This window comes from Sinohyriopsis cumingii, chromosome 14, assembly GCF_028554795.1.
Source record: "Sinohyriopsis cumingii isolate HCF-2022 chromosome 14, ASM2855479v2, whole genome shotgun sequence".
Taxonomy (NCBI): domain Eukaryota; kingdom Metazoa; phylum Mollusca; class Bivalvia; order Unionida; family Unionidae; genus Sinohyriopsis; species Sinohyriopsis cumingii.
In genome coordinates, this window is record NC_142974.1 from 102,802,193 (window position 1) to 102,826,692 (window position 24,500).

The 24,500-nt window shown below is 39.3% G+C and overlaps 1 protein-coding gene across 2 annotated transcripts in view; it reads left to right on the forward strand.

The window, feature by feature from the left end:
* LOC149784516 (uncharacterized) overlaps positions 1-18,617 on the forward strand; it is a 51,916-nt gene extending 33,299 nt beyond the window's left edge. For both annotated transcript variants that reach the window (XM_089932608.1, XM_089932609.1), the window contains one exon: positions 18,278-18,617. Coding sequence is in view for 1 of the 2 variants with exons in the window: in XM_089932609.1 (XP_089788735.1) it covers positions 18,278-18,303 (26 nt within the window). In the remaining variant the exon portion in view is untranslated. The remainder of the gene's footprint in view (positions 1-18,277) is intronic.
* The last annotated feature ends 5,883 nt before the right edge of the window (positions 18,618-24,500 follow it).

A 24,500-nucleotide genomic window follows, 5' to 3' on the forward strand; every position in this document is an offset into this window, starting at 1 on the left:
TTACCACACATAACATATCAACGATAACACGATCAACTGGTAGACCACCGATCTATAGACTGGATTCAATTGCTCCTCAGCGCGGATTTACACGCGAGCAACTACAAGTGATACCTAACGATACTCAATTACCCCCGCGTGGTCTTAACTAGCGCCGTTGCGTCTATTACACTCAAGACAGGTCAACCTCACATTGTTTTTGACATGACCGAGACTGTTATCGATCCTATCCACGGTAAATTGGCGAGTGTCTTTATCCGAATAACGCCAACTCATTATACAATTGCAACTCGCGCAGTGATTATTCTGTTGTTGTCGTAGCGAGATTATTAATTCGGCATCAATATCAAAACGCCGCTGTTTTTTTTTATCCTGTTGGCGGTAACCCGAGAGTTTTCTATCAATGACGCTTGCATCGATGGTGACTTTGTCGCCGGCTTCGTCAGTGACTCCGTCACCGGCTCCGTCAATAACAATTCTTCGAAGCTGATTTATCCTTCGTACTCTGGACACTGCAAGATAGACTAGATTCGACCATTCGATGCGATTATCAACTATCCAAACAATTGTGTCCGTGATGGTTAGTCCCTGCGAGGAATGTATTGTTGTTGCGTATCCTAGCGTCCACGGGGATTTATCAGCACGTAGCGCGTCCTCGACGACGCTGATATCAACGAGCACGATATCATTCAGCACGAGAATTTGTTTTTCTGTCCGGCCTGGAATTTCAACTTCAATGTTCTGCCGCCGTGTGTCCGCGGGTCTATAACATAACGGCACTGGACGCGTTGGAAACTTTTCCTTATGCAACGTAAACAACTTCCGCTGAAGTGTGTCTCTGACTATCTTTCTACTCGCTACAATCAAATCGTTTGGTCTCCATGTTTCCCAGAATTCATTTAACGGCGTTTCCGGAATCACCTCGCGAATTATTTCACATTGAATTCTATCCGGCTGTAATCTGATTAATTTCTTAACCTCGCGCAGTTGTTCATCAAGTGCTCGGTAATCAGTATCGGTTTCTTCATAATAGTCCACAAAACCCCTTAACCAATCATGTGGACCCTCGCCGACAAATGGTGGTGGTTGGCCATGGTCTCCACACATGATTACCGCTGTATTCGCGCGCAGCAACCACTCAAGAAACATTTGTAAAGTATCTAACGAAACAGTACATATCTCATCCCAGATGATAATGTCGGGAATAAATTTTTCACCCATTCGATCAGGAGTCCACTCACCGCCGCTGTATCGAAAGAAGCTGTGATAAGTAACGGCGTCAACATTTCGTTGTTTTATCTCTCGCGCTAGTCTATGAGTCGGTGTAAGCACGATTATACTTGCCCGCGTTCGAAATAATTCAATTGCCCGAGTCGTCTTTCCTGACCCGCCACAGCCGCTTAAATAAACCGTCTTGTGTCTACAAATTGGATCTGAACACGATGGTGCATTAGACCATTCTGATAATTTATCACCGCGTAAGTAGTCGTTCTCAACGGTGACATCTGCTGACGGGGAATAATCGCGTCGTATTTCATTTTTAATTCTCCATGTACCCCAACTCTCGTCCGGACTAGTAAACTCGGCTACGTTTCCCTTATACGCTACGTCAACATAAAACGAATCAACGGCTACTCTAACCGCGGTATCGGGGAATCTATTTATCATCGAGAATAAATTGATAGCGGCGTATCCCAGCATAGACGCCCTCAAATGTGGATACGCCGGGCTGTCTCCATCGCTGTAGGTAACAACTGTACCCAACCTCGTTCCATTGGACAAGAAAGCTGTTTTGCAGTTCACGTATCTATTTTTTGCCACTGTGTCCTTGATTACGAAATCATATTCTGCGTCATCTATAATCAGCCGTGAGCAATATCGTTTGTAGTCGTGGTTTTTTCCACCTTGTGTGAACTTACCAATTATTCTTCTACCGAGATCTTTTGCCTCGCGGTTTCGTTGGTTAAATATCCTCCTGGACCATTCGATGATATATTCCTCGTCGGCATCAATGTTTTTTCTGGACTCGTCAATTATGCTATCTAGACGCTCCGGTTCTGGTAACCAGACTTCAGTCTGTGCCCGGTATGATATAATCGCGTCACTGACAATCAACGAAACTAGCATGCTACAATCAATCATATACCGTAGCAGCGCTATTGGCAGCCATCTCTTTTCAGCCATGTGTTTACCGATCCAAATATAGCAACAGCGATGGAGTCCTGCCGCGAATTCAAATGATACTATGCGAGCGAATCCGGTTAAATCAAAATCAGGCAGTGGTCCATTAATAGCAACACGAGTCATTTCATGACTGGGGTGTCCAAATCGTCTAAAGTACTCAGCGGCGGATCCATACCCGAGAAAACTCGCTGGATAACAGGCAACCATATCAACCGAGATCATAGCGTCGCGGTTGTATTCAGTGTTCCATAGTCCACCGTGATAGTATTCCAAACAACTGGATTGTACATCCGGTAGAAATTCCCTGCGCGTTGGTCTCCACGCATTTTTCCTTGCTGCAACATGAGCTACAACCGATGGAATCGTAAAACAATTTGTTAGCAGTTGTTCATCATGCTCCTCAAATTCTATGGCGGTTTTTTTCATCCTGTTGTGAAATGCTTCAGTGCGATATAATTCACCGTTTGGTCTTACAAACTGATCAAAGGTATCCATGTCGTTTTCAGCGCTGCGAAGTAACCACACTGACACAGGGTCGTTTTTACACAAGTAGGCAATAGCATCAAATAGTTTCCTCTCCGCGAGAAAACCGTCCTTGGAGAATTGTTCTCCCAGGAATTCTTCGGGTATATACTTTACTGTTCTATCCCGTGGAAATATTGTGATCACGGGCGTCCATGCGTGTTCGTTATGATCAATAATTTTGATTGGGGCTCCCTTCGATTTATACTTCGATTCGTATAATACTTCACCGGTTATCGTTGTAACGGTTATTGGAAATCTCAGCGATGTTTCTAATCTCGCTATGTCGCTGATGGTTGCTCCACGCTCTTTTACGGTTAGTTCCCACTGGTTGATTTTGCTACGTCGTAAATCAGTCAATTTGTTTCCTCGACATGCATTTGTAAAATGCTCTATTATTCGTTCTGCTACACAATTTATCCCAGTTGACTGTTTCATCGGTTTCAGTTTTCCGATATCAGGTTTCTTATTTAACGGGTATATTCCATAAACAACTGCTGTTTCAGGATACGCTCGTTCATAGTATGGTTTGTCAATTCCGGTTAACAACCCCGGCTTGGAGTCGCGGCTGACAGTGACTGTTTTCTTGTCGCTGAGAACTGGTTCAAATTTATCACGCATGATCCAATCGCCTGATTCCACCCGGACAATGAATTTTACTCTGAAGAAATACCTTTTACCGTCAAGTTGTGATATTATCATTGCTGCGCGGTTGTCGTTCATGGTAGCATCAACAATGCCATCAATTCGAAATGTTGACCAACTGTGAGATGCGCCATCACGCTTGAATTCATTGATACAATCGCGTATTTTACTCAACAGGGTTTTATCGTTTATTAACGCTTTTGGTGTGTCCTTGAGGACTCTATCGAGATTGAACTTAATATTTTTCCGGGGTTTAATTACTGCTAATCTCTCGAACTCATCCATATAATTAAAACAAGTATTTAAATGAAAGAATATAGTATAATGAATCACTGCAAATGGTTGATGATTGGGTCGACAACCCCGTGCAATAAATCATGTAGAGGTGAATTCTGCGGATATCATTTACAAAGCGTTCGTAATGGCTCTCTTGGCCCCCTACCGTGCTTGGTTTGCCACGTCGGTGTAAGAGGAAAATCGCAGTTGTGTATCAATTGTGGCGGAAAGCGATACAGGGAACTAAAACGCTATTATGACAAGCGAATTAAAAACGCCGTCATTGACCCCACCGCAGACTTCGTCATCAAAACTCCTCAGGACTACATTGCAAGGTTTATAATTAAACCAAATAATAAATTAGACAAGTAGTATTATTATACAAATGGACCAAGAGTTCAGACCTCACCCTGTGTTTGTTAATTACGAGGCATCTCGCGACGGTATTGTTAGAAACCGCAGACTGAAGAAGCCGGTTGGTACCGTAAATAATCACGGATACTTGCGATTTAATGCTGGGAAAAAAATCTGTCTTATTCACAGGATGGTGTATGAAGCGTTTAACGGACTGATCAACGACGGTCTCGTTATTGATCACATTGATGGATGTCCTCAAAATAACAGACTGTGTAATCTAAGAGCTGTTACACCGAGTCAAAATTCCAAATTTGGAAAAACAGGAGGGATGAGAAAGGCAAAACCCGTAAAGTCATTTGATACAATAACGCACGAGGAAAAAATATTTCGCTCTATGAATGCGGCTGGTAAATACTTCGATATTTGTAGTAAATCAGTTCTAGATGTTGCGGAGAATATAACTAAAACAGCGATCTCAAAAAAGACGGGTCATAGAATTCGATTTTCATATATAACATCAAAGGGAGATAACTCGTTTTGTGATAGCGTCGCATGACAAGAGTTACGTCCCTTGAAGTCTAATTAATGTTGCGTCCCTTGAAGTCTAATTAATGTTGCGATTAATTAATCATTTTACGATGAAAACTAATGAAATACACGCTATTATCTAACAGCTGTATTCTTTTTTTTAATGTTTTATTTGAGTATTTGGTTTCATTTAAATGCCGTGAAACACCATTAATAAGTATTTAAGGATTCAAACGATTCAAGGGAATTCAAATTAACACACACCTTGTGACTGACGCCGCTGTATTAGTCACTTTATATATAAGATGACTCGTTATAAGCCTGGGGCTTTCGAAAGCCAATTCAACTAATCAAAACTAACCCACGCTCTTGACCCGGGCGTGTGGTTGTCTTTTGTTCACAATCATGCAACCGGGTTAATTTAATTGGGTTGCTTTTGATTGGTTGAATTGGCCGTAGAGTTCCGCCCCGCCGTTTTATGTTTGTGCTGTCTTGTGCCGTCCCATCATCCATCAATCATTTCATTGTAAATATATTCATCCTTAATTAAGTACATGTAGTGATGTCCCCCAAGCATATCTTCTGGGCGGTCTACGATGACGTTTGTCACCCTAGGCCTCCCTCCCGGAGATGTATGCTTTGGGGTTCCAAGATGTGAATGTCCTTAATTAAGTATATGTATATGCCTGTAATCTGCCACAACACTCGAGTGGAGATCTACGGCATTGTACTGTCCATGTATGCCTGCAATCTGCCACAACACTCGAGTGGAGATCTACGGCATTGTACTGTCCATACAAAAAACGGGGTCAAAAATGGCCCCAATAATTTTATTAAAATTTTTGATATTAGAAATAAGATGTTTTATAAGAATAATGAATATCGAAGACATCAATAATATATTAACTGAGATTTCAAAATTAAAAAATCAAGGAATTGAATTATCTGATGGTCTCGACAGTGAAAAAATATTATCCGATTATGAGATTATTAACGAACAGTCGAAACGGGGGCGTTTTACCCTGGCCCGCGAGTATTTTTTTATAAAACGATTACAACATACGATTAATGAGAACCTGTACCACAATGACGCAAATGCATTCATTGGACTATTTACTGCCGTTGAAATAATACGAAAAAAACTCGGACGTGTTTATGAACGACGCCGGGAGATTTCTAGTAAGATCAAAAACATTAGAAGGATTATAGACGAAAACTCCGTGGAGCCCCCGATGGTACACTCGGCGGAAAATTAGAAAATTGCGGATCAATTTACAATAATGGTAGGTGAATCACTTACTACTCGGCTAGCCAGAGAGCGGCTAGCAGCGCTTAAAAAGTTCATACCGTTACGAGACAGAGTGAGAGAGAAACTTCAAACGCGACAACAAATGCAAACCGATTTTACTGTTGGAAGCGAACAGTTATTTGCCCCGGTAACTAAAGCGACTAAGGATGTTACAGCTGCAACAGAACGAGCAATATACGGGGATATTCCTAAGGAGGGCGAACGGAAAGAGGCGCCTCTTCTTCCTGTACTTGAAAAGATAGCAGCAGAGACAGAACAAACACAGCAACGGATAAAACAACTTTCCAGTGATATAAAAACCCAACGAGAGTATGAACGATTAGCTGATATTGATGATTCTGAACAGGGTGATGTTGGTGAACTTCAAAAAATTTCCACTCAAAAAGGAGTCCCCTTTATAGATAAACTCACTGAAGAGGCTATAGCACAAATAAAACGACCTCAATTACTGAAATCCGACGAGTATAGGGTTTTTGGTAATTTTGCCGCTCAAAGCTATCATTCAAGAAAAAACTTTTTAAAAGACGAGTATAAAAACAGTAATATAAAACGAGATGACTGGGTTAATTGGTTGTATAAAACGAATAAAGAGATTGATCGCTTGGATACAAAAGAATTGGGATATAAAGAATTTAAAAAAGGAATTGATGATTATGATATACGACAACAACAAGAAATACTACAACAGCAAAAAGAAGAAGTCCGAAAAAAACGTCAAAAAAAAGCTGGTTCTAAAAAAACAAGCGGAGAGGGGTATCCAAGTGGTAGTGGTCTAGTTGAAAACGCTAGTGTTACCTGCCCTAATAGTGTTCTCAGTGATATATCACGGCTAGAGGTATTAATTGGAGGAAAACGAGCCGGAAATAACTCTACGGAAATAATCAATGAGGCTGCTGATATTTGCAAGCGGTTATTTGCAGGCGGTATCATAGACATTAATACATATCGAACGCTCATAGACGAACTCGTGGATGATTAATTGGAAAACTGGTGTTTTTAATAAGGATGATCATACACTACAATCACGATAAACCAGTACTCGTCTACGTGGTAAACTCGCGATTGCCTGTTTACCGTGCGTACTATGGAGATGGTCTCGGTAGCACCATTGCGGGGTTATTTACAAGAATGGCTCCAAAAGTAGCGCCGTTAGCCAAACAATTAGGAATGAAGGCTATTGATGTTATTCGTGATAAGGGAATTAGTGCTATTGGAGATGTTGCCGGAAAGGCGCTTTCAGCCGCGCGGGACAAACTAATGTCGTTGGTGAAATCCAAGAGATTTTCAAGAAAAAAACAGATGCCATCAACGACAGTGATGCCTGCGAATGTCAGTAAAGTAATAAATAACGCCGTGGAAGAAAAACTAGAGTCGTTGGTAAACAGTAATCAAGATGACACCGCAAACATAATAGCGGGGAGTGGTTTAAAACGACGACGATGATTTAGATGCATCAGCGTATTATTAAATAAAATGTTTAAACGAACAGCTGACCCGGCGTTTGATATGGACGCACCAGTGCACAAGGATGATTCCGTCCGTAATTATCAATTTTATTCCTATTATGCAGTACAACCCGACATACGATCGCGAATTGAACTTCAAGTCCATGATACCAGTAAATACTTTTTACCGTGTGAAGCGTTTATTGAAATCGAAGGAGAACTTGTAACAGAGGCCGATACTCCTGCTGTACCAGCACCGTATCCAGATGGTACCAAAGTTGGCTTAGTCAATAACGGCGTAATGGCGCTGTTTGAGAGCGCAAAATATCTCATTGACGGGCGAGAGATCGAGTCTATAGAACGCGATGTTGATGTTGCTACAACAATAATCGGGCTAGCAAGATATTCCGACGATTACACAAGATCAGCGGGTCCATCTATGATGTTTGCAAAGGATACTAGAAACACTGCCGGAAACTCGCAATTTGTGGTAAGACGACCAAAAAAAAATGCTGGTGACGCTGATGCTGATATTGAGAATATGATTATAAACAGCGATCCTAATTTCAACATCGGAGCCGTAACACGCATATCAATGTTAACAGGACCGCGTAGATCTTTCTCATGCGCGATTCCACTGCATCATATATTTGGATTTTGTAGGAACGTGCGAAAAGTTATCTACGGAGCAAAGCATACCGTGCTACTTGTGCGAAAAGGTGATGATAGAAATGCAATTTGGAGAATTCCAGCGGATACTGCAAATCCAAATAATGACCCTGGTAAAGTCGTTTTAACTAAAATGTCATTGTGGATGCCGGTGTTGACTCCATCCATTACCACAGAGGCACGATTGCTATCCTTCATGGAGCAGGGAGGAAAATCATTACTAAGTTGGCTAACAACAACAACAGATACTAAGCAATCAAATATCAATGGTATATTCACATGGAACCTGGCATCACAACAAGGTATTTCGGCTCCGCGTCATATATTTGTTGCGTTGCAGGATATGACGAGAGTTGATAATCAATTATCCAGCCATATGATATTTGATCAATTAGGCGTTACTGACGTCTCGCTGAGAATAAACGGCCAGCAGGAACCATCTGAGGATATACAACTTAATTACGGTCAAAACCATATCGCACGTGTGTATCATCGATTGCTGTCATATATGGGTCGTGATCAAAACGTCGACACCGGTTTGCAAATATCACAACTTGATTTTAAAAACCTGTATCCGATTTATTATTTTTCGCTGGAACATCTTGATTTAACGAGACAATCCGTCGTTGATATACACTTCCGAGCTCGTATAATCCCCCCGGGTGGTGCTGATTATAGAGCGGTTGCTGTCATTCTCAGCGATAAATCAATGCTGCTAGAAGGTGTTGGTGGACGAATGAGAATCGTTGATGCGCCAGTGGAAAACATGTAATTGAAAGCACAAAACGCGTTTACAATAAAATGTCGTATAGTGTCGTCAGTGTAGAGTTGACTGATGGTCAAGTCAAGAAATTACGATCAAAGTCGGCTAAACAATGTGGAACCACAATAACGCTGAAGCCGTCACAGATGGCAGGTGGTAATCATAAGATATCGTTGACGGCGCGTCAAATAAAACATTTCAATGATGCGATGAAGAATAAAAAGGGTGTTCAAATAGATTTTTCAGCCGCAGCAATTAAAAACATGGAAAAGACCGGTGGAATATTTCCGCTGTTAGCTGCGATTCCGGCATTGATTGCCGCGGCCGCACCAGCAGTGGCTAAGGCGGCGGCGTTAGGAGCCGTTGGTACCGCGGCGGGGATGGCATTGAAGAAGGCAACCGGGAAAGGCTACAAAAAAAAACGACCCGTGGCCGGAAAGGGTCTAAGACTACCGGGAACCCCGTATTCATGGTACTCGGGAAAGGGTCTAAGACTACCGGGAACCGTTTATTGACTCGGGAGTCAATGACTCCTGAGTCTATGACTCCAATGTCTAATTTTGATTTAATAGACGCCGCAAACGCGCTAGCGATAAAAAACTTCAGAGGTGTTTTTATGAGAGATCAATTACCGGCGGCACCAGGAAATATTGAAACCGGCATAATTAACCTCGATGGGTCCTCCGGAGCGGGAACTCATTGGGTTGCGTACGCGATTGATCCGCGTGCGATCGTCTATTTTGATTCATACGGGTTAGCTCCGCCGAAAGAGTTCATGCGGTATGTCCGGGCGTGTTCAGCCCGGGCGTGTTCAGCCCGGGTTTTTTATTCCACGCTGCCAACACAGCAGTTAAGTGACCCACCGATATGTGGCCGCGAGGTATTGAATGTACTCGCGGCGATTTCATCATCGCGAAAACCACCTCATGTGGTTGTAAACGAATACACTAGTGGGGTCGTAGAAGCTCAACGGATTTTAGAGAATAACATTTACAATAATAATGATTGATATCTGGGGGCGACCGGTTTCGGCGCTGAAAGAATCCACGGAAACGACCGCCGCCGACATAAAAAAACTAATTGAGGATGAAATCGCTGATACGTTGAATCTAACAAGTGTTGACCCGGGCGAAATAGTTGTATTTCAAGACCGCCAGGGTAAATTGAAATCCGGTAATGTGTCACTGAATGACGTTTTAATACGACAGCGTGATGCCGACGAGGGCTCTATCGCGTTGTATACCGCCGACGGACGAATCAGACCGGGTGGGCATATATCAGCGGTGACATTAGTCCAGGACGGTTTTACAAGGTTAGATAGATCGGTGACCGAACTTGACGCGCAGGTGAAAAAATCTGCCACCGAGGTGAAAAAATCTGTCGCCGAGGTGAAAAAATCTGTCACCGATATACAACTCACTACCGCTAGTTTTTTTGGAACCCCGACGGTAACCGAACCGAATCTTGCAACAATAAAAAATACTATTTTGGAGTTTACGACGCTGTCGGGCCAATTTACCTCGTTACGAAAAAATGTTAACAGGATCGATGACAACTTTGATAAATTCCTTGGTAAAAAAAATACCAAACCGGATGAAATCACAATAACTATAAATGATATCACTGCGTATGGACAGGAAATAGAAACAATCAAAACTGATGTTGCAACGAACAAAAGGAGTGTAGACGCGCATGAACGGGAAATAGAAATAATCGGCGCTAATGTTGCAACGATCATAAATAATGTAGACTCGCATGGACGGAAAATAGAAATAATCAGAACTGATGTTACAACGATCATAAATAACATGGACGCGCATACACAGGAAATAGGAACAATCAAAACTGATATTGAAGCGAACAAAAAGGGTGTGGACGCGCATACACAGGAAATAGGAACAATCAAAACTGATATTGAAGCGAACAAAAAAAATATAGACGCGTATTGGCGGGGAATAGGATTAATCAAAACTGATGTTGCAGCGAACAAAAAGGGTATAGACGTGCATACATATGAAATAGGAACAATCAAACTTGATGTTGCAGCAAACAAAAAAAGTATGACCGAGAATACACGGGAAATAGAAACAATCAAAACTAATGTTGCAGCGAACAAGAATAATATAGACGCGAGTTGGCGGGGAGTAGGAATAGTTATAACTGATGTTGAAGCGATTAAAGAAAAACTACCGAGAATAACAGAGCAACTCGAAAAAATAAAAAACCCTCATGAGAACATCATCAACACAGTATACACAATTCGGCATGGATCATTCGATTGGACTCCTACACAGAATACAGTAAATATCACCGCAACTGTTAAGGGCATTTATCGACTGACACTGGTTTCAATGATGCAGTTTAATATATTATCGTCGAGTTCATCCGGGTTTAACAATACAATATCAACAATTATAGACAAGAACGCAACTGAACTGTTTACAATTTATGCCGTTGATAGAAATCTAGCCGGGGCAAATATTACATGGTATGTGGAATTTGTAGCGAATCTAAGTAATTAAAAACACTAGCTCTTTTAAAATAAAAATGACCACCAAGGAAATTGAATCAGAGGTATCACCTACGTCACATCAATATCGATTCGATACCGCAAAAGAATTTTCCGCGAACTTGAAAACGCTTTCCGAACAATACCGTGCAAAAATAAAAAAATACCGTCGTAAAATAACCGCCATCGACGCGATCGTGTACTCGGTATCGGGTATAGTAGCTGGCGCCGGTGTTATTTTATCCACGGTGACCACGATAACCCCGATCGCTGTTCCAATCGCTATCTCCGCGATGACAACAGTTGCTGGAGTTGCCAACGCAATCACTAGGAAGATATCATCGTGTTTTCAGAAAAAACTCAACGAGTATACAGTAAAACATCAAATAGTATCCGACGCATACTCGAAATTATCCGGGTTGATCTCGTTATCGATTGATAATTTGTTCGTATCCGATGTTGAATTCTCCACGATGGTCCAGTTGTATAGCTCCGCGATGTCAAAAATCGAGGATTTTCAACTGGAAGCCGAAACCACCTGGTTGTTGAAATTAGACACTAAAGACAACGAATAATAATAATGTCGCTGAACCCCGAAGGGTCTCAATTACTTCAGCGGATCGCGGAGAATACCACTCCGGTACAAACAAATATGATATCGATAACATCAACGAAACCCGAATTCAGTGTAAACTTTCCATCACCGGTTCCAGTAAAGGAAATAGCGCTGGCAAAATTGCGAGTATATCACAGTTGGCCTAATATCCGAGCGGACGCATTTAACGGACAACAACCTAATAACTCGCTGGTTTTTGCACGGACAAATAAACCCGATGGGACCCCAAACTGGGAGGAGGTTACAATACCAACTGGGTCATACCAAATAGAGCAAATCAATAAAGAATTTCAACGCAGGATAAAATCGATCACAGGAAAGGAATCAAAAATCGCTATTACGGTTCATGAACCGACGTTATCGTCGACGATTGAAATAAGCACACCGGGGTATATGGTTGATATCTATAACAGTTCAATAAGAACCATACTAGGTTGGCCTAAGAATCCACCTCATGAAAACCCCGCGGACAAGCAATCGTATCATGAGATTAATCCCAGTTATCGAGATGTTTTGTTTATTATGAAAAACGCGTCACCCCCCGACTGGTTTACATTTCAAGACAGAAATACCATGTATTGGTATTTTCAGTACGAGAAAACTCCTAAATCGCACGTCAATGCCGAACTTAATTTAAATGATATCGATAGGTTTTTTATCGAGATTAATCGTATTTACCAATCACAACTAGAACAGCTACGGGAAACAAAAGCACAAAAACACGTTGAGGTGTTAAATCAACTTATATCAGACATGGAATATATCAATGAACGAATCGTCGGGGTAATATCCGCTAGCAGAACTGATAATAAACAAAAATTCCTAACCGAGTATAATATCGCAGAAGCCGATTTACCCGATTTTAAGTTTCCAAGATACAACGCGCCAGAACTAAGAAAGTCTCTTAATGATATTATCAGTCCATCAACTTATATCCTCAGACACGATAACGGGGATGATGGTAGGCATATTGCTCCATACAACGTAAATATCGCATCGGTGATAGCAATCAATCTAGTGTGTGATGTTATCGAAGGGAGTTACCAGGTAGATACCAATCAATCAAATCAAGCTCAACAGGGATATATCCTTTATTCATTTTCACCAACAGCCCCTCCGGGATTTTTAATCGTTGAGAATCCGATTAATCCGGTCTATATGCGATGCCATGATCGGTTTTTAACGAGAATTAATTTTAAACTCACCGATCAGTCAAATAACCTAATTGATCTACAGGAGGAGGAGTTAGTGATCACTCTGTTTGTAAGATCATTGTAAATAACCACTTAGCAGCAGAGGGGGCGATGACATCGACGCGGTCGTCGATGTGCTTACCGGACGCTGACGACGCTGGGGATCGGCGCGCAGAAGGTGTTAATTAAACCAAATGACGACGCGCCGATCCCCCAACGACGTCGTCGTTTTTTTTTTACCAGGCGCTGACGACACTAGATCGTTGAGTGCAGAAAGTAATAATTAAGCAAAATAACGATTGGACAAAATGTCCGATTCGCCCCCTCTGCTGCTCCATGCTAAATGTCTTGTACCGTCGGTTGTGTCCAGCCACTTATAGGTTACACCACCGTAAAAAAGACTCCCCAACCCTTTCCTCCTGTACGATTTAAGTACCTTACTATTCATTTTATTGGCGACTTTTACTCTAAATTTCTCCGATGTTTCTCGTCTTGTCCATTCTAACAACGTTGGAATTACATACTTCCGGTCTAATCCACAGTTAATCTGCCACTGCCTATTGCAGTGCAAAGTAAACAATAGCTACCAACCATAATCACATGTAGCATTAAATCGTACAGGGGGGAAATGTGTTAGGTGTCTTCTTGTCGGTGGTGTGAGCTGTGAGTGACTGAAAACGCTGACGGTGTATGAAAATGTACGCGGAATCAGCGAAGGTTCAGATTCCAACCCGCGCCTGTGGACAGTTGGCGAGTATCGGCTAATATACTTAAAATCGGTCTTTTAAATAATTACATTCTTATAGAAGTGTATGCTGGCGTGACAATGTATAAATAAAGATAAGATCTAATAAAAAAAGATATCACAAAATGTTGACATTTTCTGGTTCTTAACTTCCCAAAAGTATAACGCCACAAGTAAGGGATACCTTTTTGAAAAGGAACATATCCCAAGATTATTCAATGAGACTAAAATTACGAAGTAGAGAGTTAAGTGTTAAATTACAATTTCTCAAGTTACAAAAGTTGTGTCTTATATTTATTAAAGGAGTTATAAAAGAAGAGTTCTTAAATAGCTGTATTCACTCTGAATTGACAGCTTTCATGACTTTAGCCTTTTTTCGTATCAAACATGCATCATGTATATCTGATTCTGGCATACAGCAGCCCTTTTTCCTTGAAGCAATGTAACTGGAGATATCATAATCCTATCACCCACATACCTACTTTAAAACGTCTACTATCCGGACCCAGCACGAGTCAACGGTTGTCAATTGTATGCACTATGGAGAGGTTCTGTAAGTCTATACGATCCAGGAATCCGGATAATTGGCCTCCGAACAATGACCATTATGCTATATACACGCAATCATGTATTCAATCTCCAATGTATCTGCTTCTAATGTCGTCCAATTGTCGAAAACCGGGATTACTTCCTCTTCCAGCACCTACGTTGTTTTCACTATACTCAAGGACTGTAGATACTTTCAGGGCATTAACTAACAAAACATATCATATCAGTTATGCCTTCTTAATATTCATCTTGGTTTACATTGGTATATATAATGGGAATCAGAAAATGAAGAAAAAATGCATGTTCTGTCAATGTTATTTTCAATCAGTCAAATAGTAGATATGTATCGTTTGTCATTTATTATCTGTCATTCATCTAAACAGGCGACAAGGACAAAGAAATCGCCATTGCCTTTTTAATCAAATCTCTTAACCATGATATTTTGTAATTGCTTATTTTAAGATCAGTGCGGATTTTATTAATTAGTTCTGTAGGAAGGAAATAAACCTTCAAAATATATTGAGTTTGGCCTTTCGCACAAGTGATTTCCACTGTAATTGAAACCTGTCTTGATGCTGCATGTTCAAATATCTTTTTGCAATCAGGTCAGAAAAGCATCAGTAAGTCTTTTGTTTGTGTTTCTGATGACTGCAAACCAGTCTAATTACACTGGACAACAAATTTTTACAAAAGTCATGTTACTGAAATAAAATTAGTCAATTCTTATCAATTTTTATGTGCTGAACACGAATATGACAGTCAAATTGCAAAATTGGCTCTAGTTTTTTTGTAATCTGCAAGAAATTAATGTTTACATAACGAAATGCATTCCAATAGTAAAAGGTCAACTGTAATAGCCTACCTATAAAAAATCAAGTCATTGACTACATCTTAGATTTCTTCGCCTGTCTCTTGTACAGCTGTTCGGGAGCATCTCTGAGGAGTGTCCAGCAGTAGTCAGCCAGCATTGTAGTGGACCATTTTCCCTGGTATCTTTGTTCCATTGTTGCGATATCTTGATGAAAACGTTCGCCGTGTTCATCACTAACAATACCACAGTTGCTAGGAAAGAAATCCAAATGGGAATGAAGGAAGTGAATCTTTAGAGACATATTGCAGCCAAGTTTCTTATACTTCATCAACATGTCTTCTACTAGTTCCTTATAGTTTTCTGCCCTAACATTTCCGAGGAGGTTTGTAGAAACTAGGCGAAAAGCATTCCATGCTTGTTTCGCGTCACCTTCCAGCAAGTTGTTGAACCGGTCATCTTTGAAAAGCTCTCGAATCTGAGGACCCACAAAAACTCCCTCTTTAATCTTTGCTTCGCTGAGTCGAGGGAATTTTTCATGCAGGTATCGGAATGCTGGCAAAGTCCGGTCAATGGCTTTCACGAAGTTCTTCATCAAACCTAGTTTGATGTGAAGGGGTGGTAGCAAGATTTTCTGAGCCTCAACCAGAGCTGGGTGTTGGATATTCTTCTCTCCAATGGCTACATTCTGCCTGTGAGTCCATTCCTTCCTCATGTAGTGCATTTCCCTTGCTCGGCTATCCCACTCGCATAAGAAACACATGTATTTTGTATATCCTTGCTGCAGTCCCATTAAAAGGGCAACTACCTTCAAATCACCACAGAGGTGCCAGCTGTACTTGTTATACTCAATGGAATTCAGTAGCTGCCTTAAGTTATCGTATGTCTCTTTCATGTGGACAGCATATGCTACTGGAATAGATGGAAGAATGTTTCCATTGTGCAAAAGCACAGCCTTGAGACTCAGTTTCGAAGAGTCCACAAATAGTCTCCATTCTTGTGGGTCATGAGTGATTTTTAAAGCATTCATGAGGCCCTCAATATCGGAACAGAATATCAGATTACTTTCCTTTCTGAAGAAAGGCTCCAATTGCTGGTGGCGCTTTCGATATGCAGTAATTGTGACATCTTCTTCTAGAAGATTCCATTGTTGGAGTCTTGATCCTAGCAATTCTGCCTTGTTCTTTGATAAGTCCAAATCACGAATCAGGTCATTTAGTTCTTCCTGTGTTATTCTGTGTGGGGTTGATGATGCACCACAGTGAAAATCTGGATCACTGCATGCTGATGGACCAGGAGAAGAACAGGTCGACTCACCTTTGTCTTCGTCAGATGAATCAAGAGAATATTCTGCTGGAGGTTCTGGAATAGGAAGTCCCTCACCATGTGGAACTGGTCTCAATGCAGACGGAATGTTTGGGTAGACTATTCTCGACTTCTTTCGCTTCGTTATTCCGCCGGAAAGAGGAGGAACCAAGCAGAAGTAACAGTCATTTAGGTGGTTGCTTGGCTCTCTCCACACCATTGGGACTGCAAACGGCATTGATGACCTTTTGCAATTCAACCACTGTGAAAGCTGTGTTGTACATGTAGCACAGCATATATGCGGAGCCCAAGGCTTGTCTTGGTCACCAAACTTGCATCCGAAGTAAAGATGATATGCCTTCTTCACTTGAGAATTGATACTTTTCTTCTGGTTGGCAAATGTCACTTCCCCACAAATATAGCAAAAATTGTCCGCGGTATTAACACACTTTCGAGGCATTACTGTTCTTTATTGTACGTAAATGGATAAAATAATAAGTTTTATGTAACAGTAGCTTGAACTGTCTCGCACAACGTCTAAAATATTTTAAATGCTGAACCTATCTGATTGGGCTTTATATAGTACACTGCTTACGTCAGCTTCAGCAGCCGCCTGGCATTAGTATAATAGGCCTACACATGTATAGTACACTGCTGACGTCAACTTACTTCAGCAGCCGCATGGCATTAGTATTGCATTGCATCAGAAAATGATGCAATCAACTGTGGATGATGTGAGCATGATGGTATTATGCAATGTTACATCATTATTCCGGATGTTGCTGCAGTCCTACTGGAGAAATTTACACAGTGAAACATAGAAAATGAGGTATATGAATATCTTCAAAACGAGAGCCAATACAAATTTTTCACGGTTATATTCGTGTTCGGCACACCAAAATACTACAGATTAGGGCCTTTTCAAGTCAGTAATGATTTCACTGTTGACCAGTGTTATGCTATTCACATCTAAATAAAACGACTCACGCTGATTAAACTGCTTCAGTTTTTTTTTCTCCAAGTGTTTTATAGGCAGGATTTAAAATCGAAAAACAAGATAATTTATGTGCTTGCAATGTAATCTTTCGGGGGAATAAACGGATAAACGGATAAAAATATGCAGGAAATATTGAGACATGAGAATAAAATACTGGATAAACGGGTCTGACATTTTACATCATCTTTGCATACTAAGCATGCGTCTAACTTGGTGTATCAGTGACAAACCCTGTTAATTGTACCTCTTGTGTTTTCCATTTAATTAACAAAAGATATCGATATCATCTTAAATATCTCATATCAGCAATTTGGATATAATTTTGATTTACACCGTCTCGTGTCCAGTGGACGGAATTATTTATTGTTCAATTGCAGTTTAATAATGTTGGATATTTACAGGATATTTATGGGATTTTCAGTCAATGCATTTTTAGTAGTTAGATATTCTATTCAAAAGTAAAAGATTTATTGATTCGCAAGTTGCATCATCGTTATTTTCGTCGTCATCATCAGACGTTAATTAGGTGAGTGTTAATAGAATATCTTGCAGCATTGTATTCGAGCTGTTGTGATCCTTAGAAGACTTCAAAATACACTTTGATTTCATTGGAAAATACGTACTATTTTGACGCTAATAAGACTCCAAAATACGATTTGATTTCATTGGGAAATATAACTTAAGCTCTTCAGAGTTAAAGGCGTAAAAGGTCTGTCCTGATTTTTATGACCTGATATAGTTACTGTTCAGATAAAACAAAATTATAATTACACATGAAATATGATTACAAAATTATGTAGATAAAATCTTTATAGAAGTCTGTAACATGTTTATTTGTATGTCTCGTCTTTCTGCAGGTCAGGCCCCTTCGGCGCCGGTCTAATTTATTCTGACCACGTCCCTATCAAGTCTAAGTCGTGTAAGCTGAACAACACAGACATCAGAAATTCCGGCCATGATAAGTCCTGCTGGCTCTCCCTCGTTTATACTTCGCTTCCTAGATTCCATATAGTTTATTTCACAAATTATTTATTATATTAATACAATGTCAATTTTTGTTAATATGTTCCTTTTCTCCTATAACACGTTGCTTTAGTAATCTACGAAACGAAGTTTGTGTTCATTAACCACGGTTCCTAGGAAACAAACCCGTTTATGTAGTAACTATTTTCAATAAAGAATAAATTCCTATTGAAATGACGTTTATGTTTTAATTTACATCATCTTTCCAATAAAAGAAGAATTCTTTTCTAGAATCGGATGATCCCAGTAATTAACAAGCCTCTGATCAATGTTCGAAATGAAGAACTTTACAACGAGGGAGAGCTGCACACGGCATTTAATACATTAATGACACATTTAGAAATCTGTGAGATAAATATATACAAGGCACGTAAATGAAACCTGCATTTGACTTGGACAGGTTACGTTTACAAGATATTATATTTCGAAAGGAGAAAAAAATTTAAGATATATGATAATGAAAAACTGCACGTAAAAAACTCAAAAATGGGAGCAATCACAGCAATAACGAAAACAATGGTCGTAATAAACGCAAAAAAGGGAGCAAACACAATAACAAAGAAACCCATACGCTTAATTAGGTCAGAAAAGGTGTGCAAATATAAGGACATAATTATTAAAAGTGAAAGACTGAAAATGACTTTAAATTGTGTTAAAAGAAACTTTTCATTATAAGACGCATGGCATTTAATTGCTGAAGAAGGGAATTACTGCAACTACATTTTACATCTTTAATACAACACTACATAGGTTGAAGTGAAATATTCTCTGGAAGCTATATTTGAAAAGTGTGGATCCACCTATCGGCCGAACAATATACTGGTGGGAGAAACTGGAAGATAACTCCATAGCTCAGTCTTTGCTCAGCCTCTGCAGACCCTGAATTCAGAGTCAGGAGAAGCAGTCCTACAACCAAAGTCCACATTCCAATATACTTGTGTGGTAAACAATACAACAATGCGTCCTGTTCATCTTCCTTCTTGAATACGAAGATATGTTGCGTGTTTCGACCTTGTTGGCTTTGTTACACTTCCCAAACTCCAATTCAACAAGGTGATGTCGGAGAAAGGCATCGAACTGCAATTAATTGAAAGCCTCTCTCTCTCTCTCTCTCGTATTTAAGATAAGCCAACAATATCTTCCAAATCAACCAACAAAGTATCTCATTTAAGATCTTAATTTAGACCAAAGAGCAAATAGTTGTATTCTAGCGAGGGGTGTATATTAAATGAAAAAGAGCCCGCAAGGAGGACAACATTTTTTAAAAATTAGTACGCAAATGAGGGCAGTAAAAGATGGCAAAATGCTGCACAGCTAGAATCTTTACTTTAATTAGCACATATAATTTGTCATAAAATGGGTTAATTTGCCAGACACGTCATGCTGACACGAAGTTTCTTAGAATAAAAATAGAAGAGAAGACTAGTCATTACTCCGCTCAGGTAGAAACGCACCTATTTGCCCACTTTTTATACTTTACATACATACATACATACATACATACATATATATATATATATATATATATATATATATATATATATATATATATATATATATATATATATATATATATATATATATATATATATATATATATATATATATATATAAAGAGACAGAGAGAGGGGATGGATAGATAGATAGATAGAATGAAAGACAGACAGAGACAAAGAATCGTTGCTTGAACAAAGTAAGTCCAGGAGTGGGCATTTCTCAAAACTGCTGCTATTTAGTAATGCACTTTCGAAGACTTTTTTCTGTCGATATTGGAGATAAAAGAAGAATTTAAAAAGAGAAAGAATGAAGAATATGTAATTAAACATCACATGCAATAACTGTCTTTGAGTTCCACTGATATAATAAAACACGTGTCAAACCAAATAAAACTGGTATGATCTTTGCAAGAATTCGGAAATAATTCACCTGCTTTGAACACGACTGGTGGTAAGATAAGCATAGGGTGTCTCTGCCAGTGTCGATGTTTTTTTTGGGGGGGATGGGAGGGTGGGTAGAGGTTGTTTCTTTTTCAGGATCTCCTATTTTATCTACCAAAAGGACCAATATACTCTACCTTTTCCACTGCTGTGAGTAAATCCTACCTAGTAAAATGTGTAAGAACATGGTGCAAAATTGAGGGGAAATAATAATAATAATAATAATAATAATAATAATCAGCAGCAGCAGCAGCATTAGCATCGCCGTCGTCGTCATCATCATCATTATCATCAACAACAAGACCTCAACATCATCTACCTTGGACGGACGACTATATACTTTTTCCAGGCAACGAATCTGGGAGATCTAATCCGTGTCAGCAGAGGTGTCAAGCAGGTGTGTTACCATTGCATTGATCTTAAATTATGAGCCCGGTAAATGAAATAATTAAAACAACATTTTACATACTTCAGAAGTTCCAAATATGATCCAGTCTTAACAAACGATACAAAAATATATTGCGCACTACAACGTATTAGGAAGCCTTAATGATAGATACAAAAATATATTACTCATTAGAGTTTTCACACCTGGTACAATTAAAACCTACTAACTTTGGTTCTGGTTCTAATTATGTATAACTTTGCCACGATCATTAACTGTTTTTATACAAAACATAAAAAATAAACAAGTATCAGTACGATACAATTTCCTCGGCCAATATGATACAAGGTTGAGGAGGTATACAGCGCACAGTCAAGAATAGAACATAACCCAGTTAAAGTTCGTTTTAAACAAATTAAGAAACAAACTTTGCCTAGGTTTTAAAATGTCAAGTTTTATTCCTAATATGGCTTCAGTCGTGACGGAACAGACACAATTAGCACTATATTCTCCTATACAGATATGGTTGAAACATGCAAATGACGCCCGTTGTACATTTGATATTAAGGATATTCCAGGGTATTTCTACTTCCAAAAAAAGCATAAATTTACAGTCATTAACAAGTCTCAGTAGACCAATTACGTTCGCCGGGATTCGGGACGTAATTATTCCTGACTCGCAAAGAGTTTACTCTATTAGACATAAAATTCGACAACGTCTAATAATACCATTTCAAAAAGGCATGGATAACACCGTTTGCATGGAGTTTGCATCGATCATCAATGAGCAATTATTATTATGATTATTATCTAAACTTGGAAATAGACAAGTATCAATACGACGCGAATGCTTTGGCCAATATGGAATCAGATCACACTTAATTTTCTACATATTATCTGCATTAGTTTCTCAGTACTGAACTTTCCATTGCTTCCAAGAGATAATAAATCATATCTTATTCTAAAATACATTCGACTCCTGGAAGACTTCTTGTCATAGGTTAACCGGCACTTTTTTGAGAGGCTGGCCTATAAGAAAAGCACAGTATATTGGATCACTGATTGTCACTACCGGGTCATCATCAGTGCCTGTTTACTCACTGTGCTCTGTCGCCATAATACACACAGACAACTACACCATAATGCTCACATTCTTAAGAATAAACACTAAACAATTACCTTCAGATCAACACCAAGAATGCCTAAATCTGACTCCTGTATCACCACCAAAAGGGGATATGAAAAATGCTCAAACATTACAACTGGACTACATTCGTGGGTACTGAACCGAATCTAATAATTGTGGTCTGATTCCATCTGAAACAACATTGAAGGGGAGAGTGAAGAGTCAAACAGGGGATATAACTTTGTTAAATTTCATTAGAAACTGTTGAGAAAGAACCTTTACCTAGGTTGATTAAATGCCAGGATTTATCAGCACATGTCAGGGTCAGCACATGTCAGGGTCAGCAGAGGTATCAATCAGGTGTGCTGCCATACTACGATCTTCTTACACGATGAACATGGCAGGTAATAATAATAATAATAATAATAATTGAAAGTCAGAGCTGAAAACAGCTTTGCAATTAATTCGATTCCTTTTTATCATGGATAAGTCTACAGTACTACCACCATCAGCCCTAAATATGCCGGAAGCAATATTTTCATCAAATTTTAATAAGTAAACTAATGTTTTCCTTCATATGGCTCAATTTAAAAAAAACAAAACTAGATGACCTAAAGACAAATGAAACAATACAGATATTTTACTTGATTGTCATAGCACCGACTGACCGAGATGGCATACATGGTTACTTGTATATAGTGTTGATTTGTTAGACAACCGCTCAACACTGGTGGCCGTGTACAAGTAAGCCGGTATTATTAGGTTCGCCTGTATAAGGTCTCACTAGACAGTTTATCTTGTGAATTTTCATCCGACGATGACCTGTTGCAGAAAAATAAGAATAATTTTACACTGAAGAGGCAAATAAAAACCAACTAATGATTTTTTAAGAAAGTGTGCATGTGAGATTTTGTTTGCGGCAGTCAGGTTAATTCTTTTTGCAAGTGGTGGCTTTTCTATTCAGCCAACACTGCCACCATCCCCTCATTTTTACATTCATTTTGACAGGAAGGAGCTATTTTGAAAATTTTCCTGTGACAAGGCAGCTGAAAGAATCAGCATGGACCTTGTGCATGAATAAAGTTCAATAGTACTATAAAAAATTAGTATACCCCTCAACCATCTTGATTTTCAGACATTTACGTCTGTAGCAGACATATGTAAATACATAAGCCAAGTCGGCTGCTCATTTGCAGCCATAATTACGCATTTGATCTCCAATGTTCGTCTAACTGTTACAGGCAATCACCAAGAATCCAATCCATTTCCAAGCCTAACTAAAAGTAAACGTAAAACACATCACAGATTTAGCTTATTTGTGAATATATAAATGCTAGGATTGTGATAATTAGGCTCATGCCTTCTGCCTTAAAATTAGGAAGGGAGGGGGGTGTCAAAATACGAAACTATCCAGTGAGACCTAAGTAATAATTTATTGTTGGTACGGACGTACCGGTAACACGGGTTCGAGATGGAGGAAGAAGGTAGTATCTTACTGGTAAGAGTTAAAATCTGCTTGCATCGCTGACCGTGCCAATCACTTAACTCATATTTATCAGCTGATAGACTCAACACTCATTTCTTATTCATTGATTAGAGAAACTGATATTATATTACGATTATTTATAAATACGGAATCCGCTATCGACTAGATCAACTAACGTTCGTGTCCGCAGACACTCGCACAGAATTTGCTTAACTTTAGAAAATGTTTCACCGCATTGACACATTTTTCCTCTTTGGTTTTCGAAAACAACTTTAGACTTTGAATAGATCAGGCGCGTACATAACATATAGACAGATAAAGAGCAAATAGCTGCATCCTATCGAGATGTGTATATTAAATAGACTTTAAAAAATACTTGGCAGAGCATGAAGAGGGATTTTGTATATTCAGTTTTACGAGGTAACGTTGTCGTAATTTTAAAGCTTCACAGTTGTCAGATATGGATTTTGAAAAAATATTATCGTGACCTACTTAGGTAGCAGGTAGCAAATTCTAAGGATTATTGGACAAGCAACAATGTCAGAAAGGCGAAACTGGATTTTTACACTTCTGCTTGGTTGAGTCACTCAGTTTAGAAGAAAAATATTCCCCACGACAGATGAATTATAACCGGAAGAGGAGGATGGAGAATATGACAGTTCAATTTCCAATCTTAATCAAACAAGACTAGGATGAGTCCCCAATATCAATACAGTAAGACTACGATGAGTTCCCAATATCAATCAAACAAGACTAGGATGAGTTCCCTATGTCAATCAAACAAAACTAGGATGAGTTCACATTATCAATCAAACAAGACTTGGATGAGTCTCCTATATCAATCAAACAAGGCTAGGATGAGTTCCCATTATTAAACAGATAAAACCAGGATAAGTTCAAAATATTAATCAAGCAAAACTAGGATGAGTCCCCAATATCAATCAAGCAAGACTAGGATGAGTTCACATTATTAAACAGACAAAACCAGGATAAGTTCAAAATATCAATCAAACAAGACTACGATGAATCCCCAATATCAATCAAACAAGACTAGTACGAGTTCCCATTATCAATCAAGCAAGACTAGGATGAGTTTCCATTATCAATCAAAAAAGACTAGGAT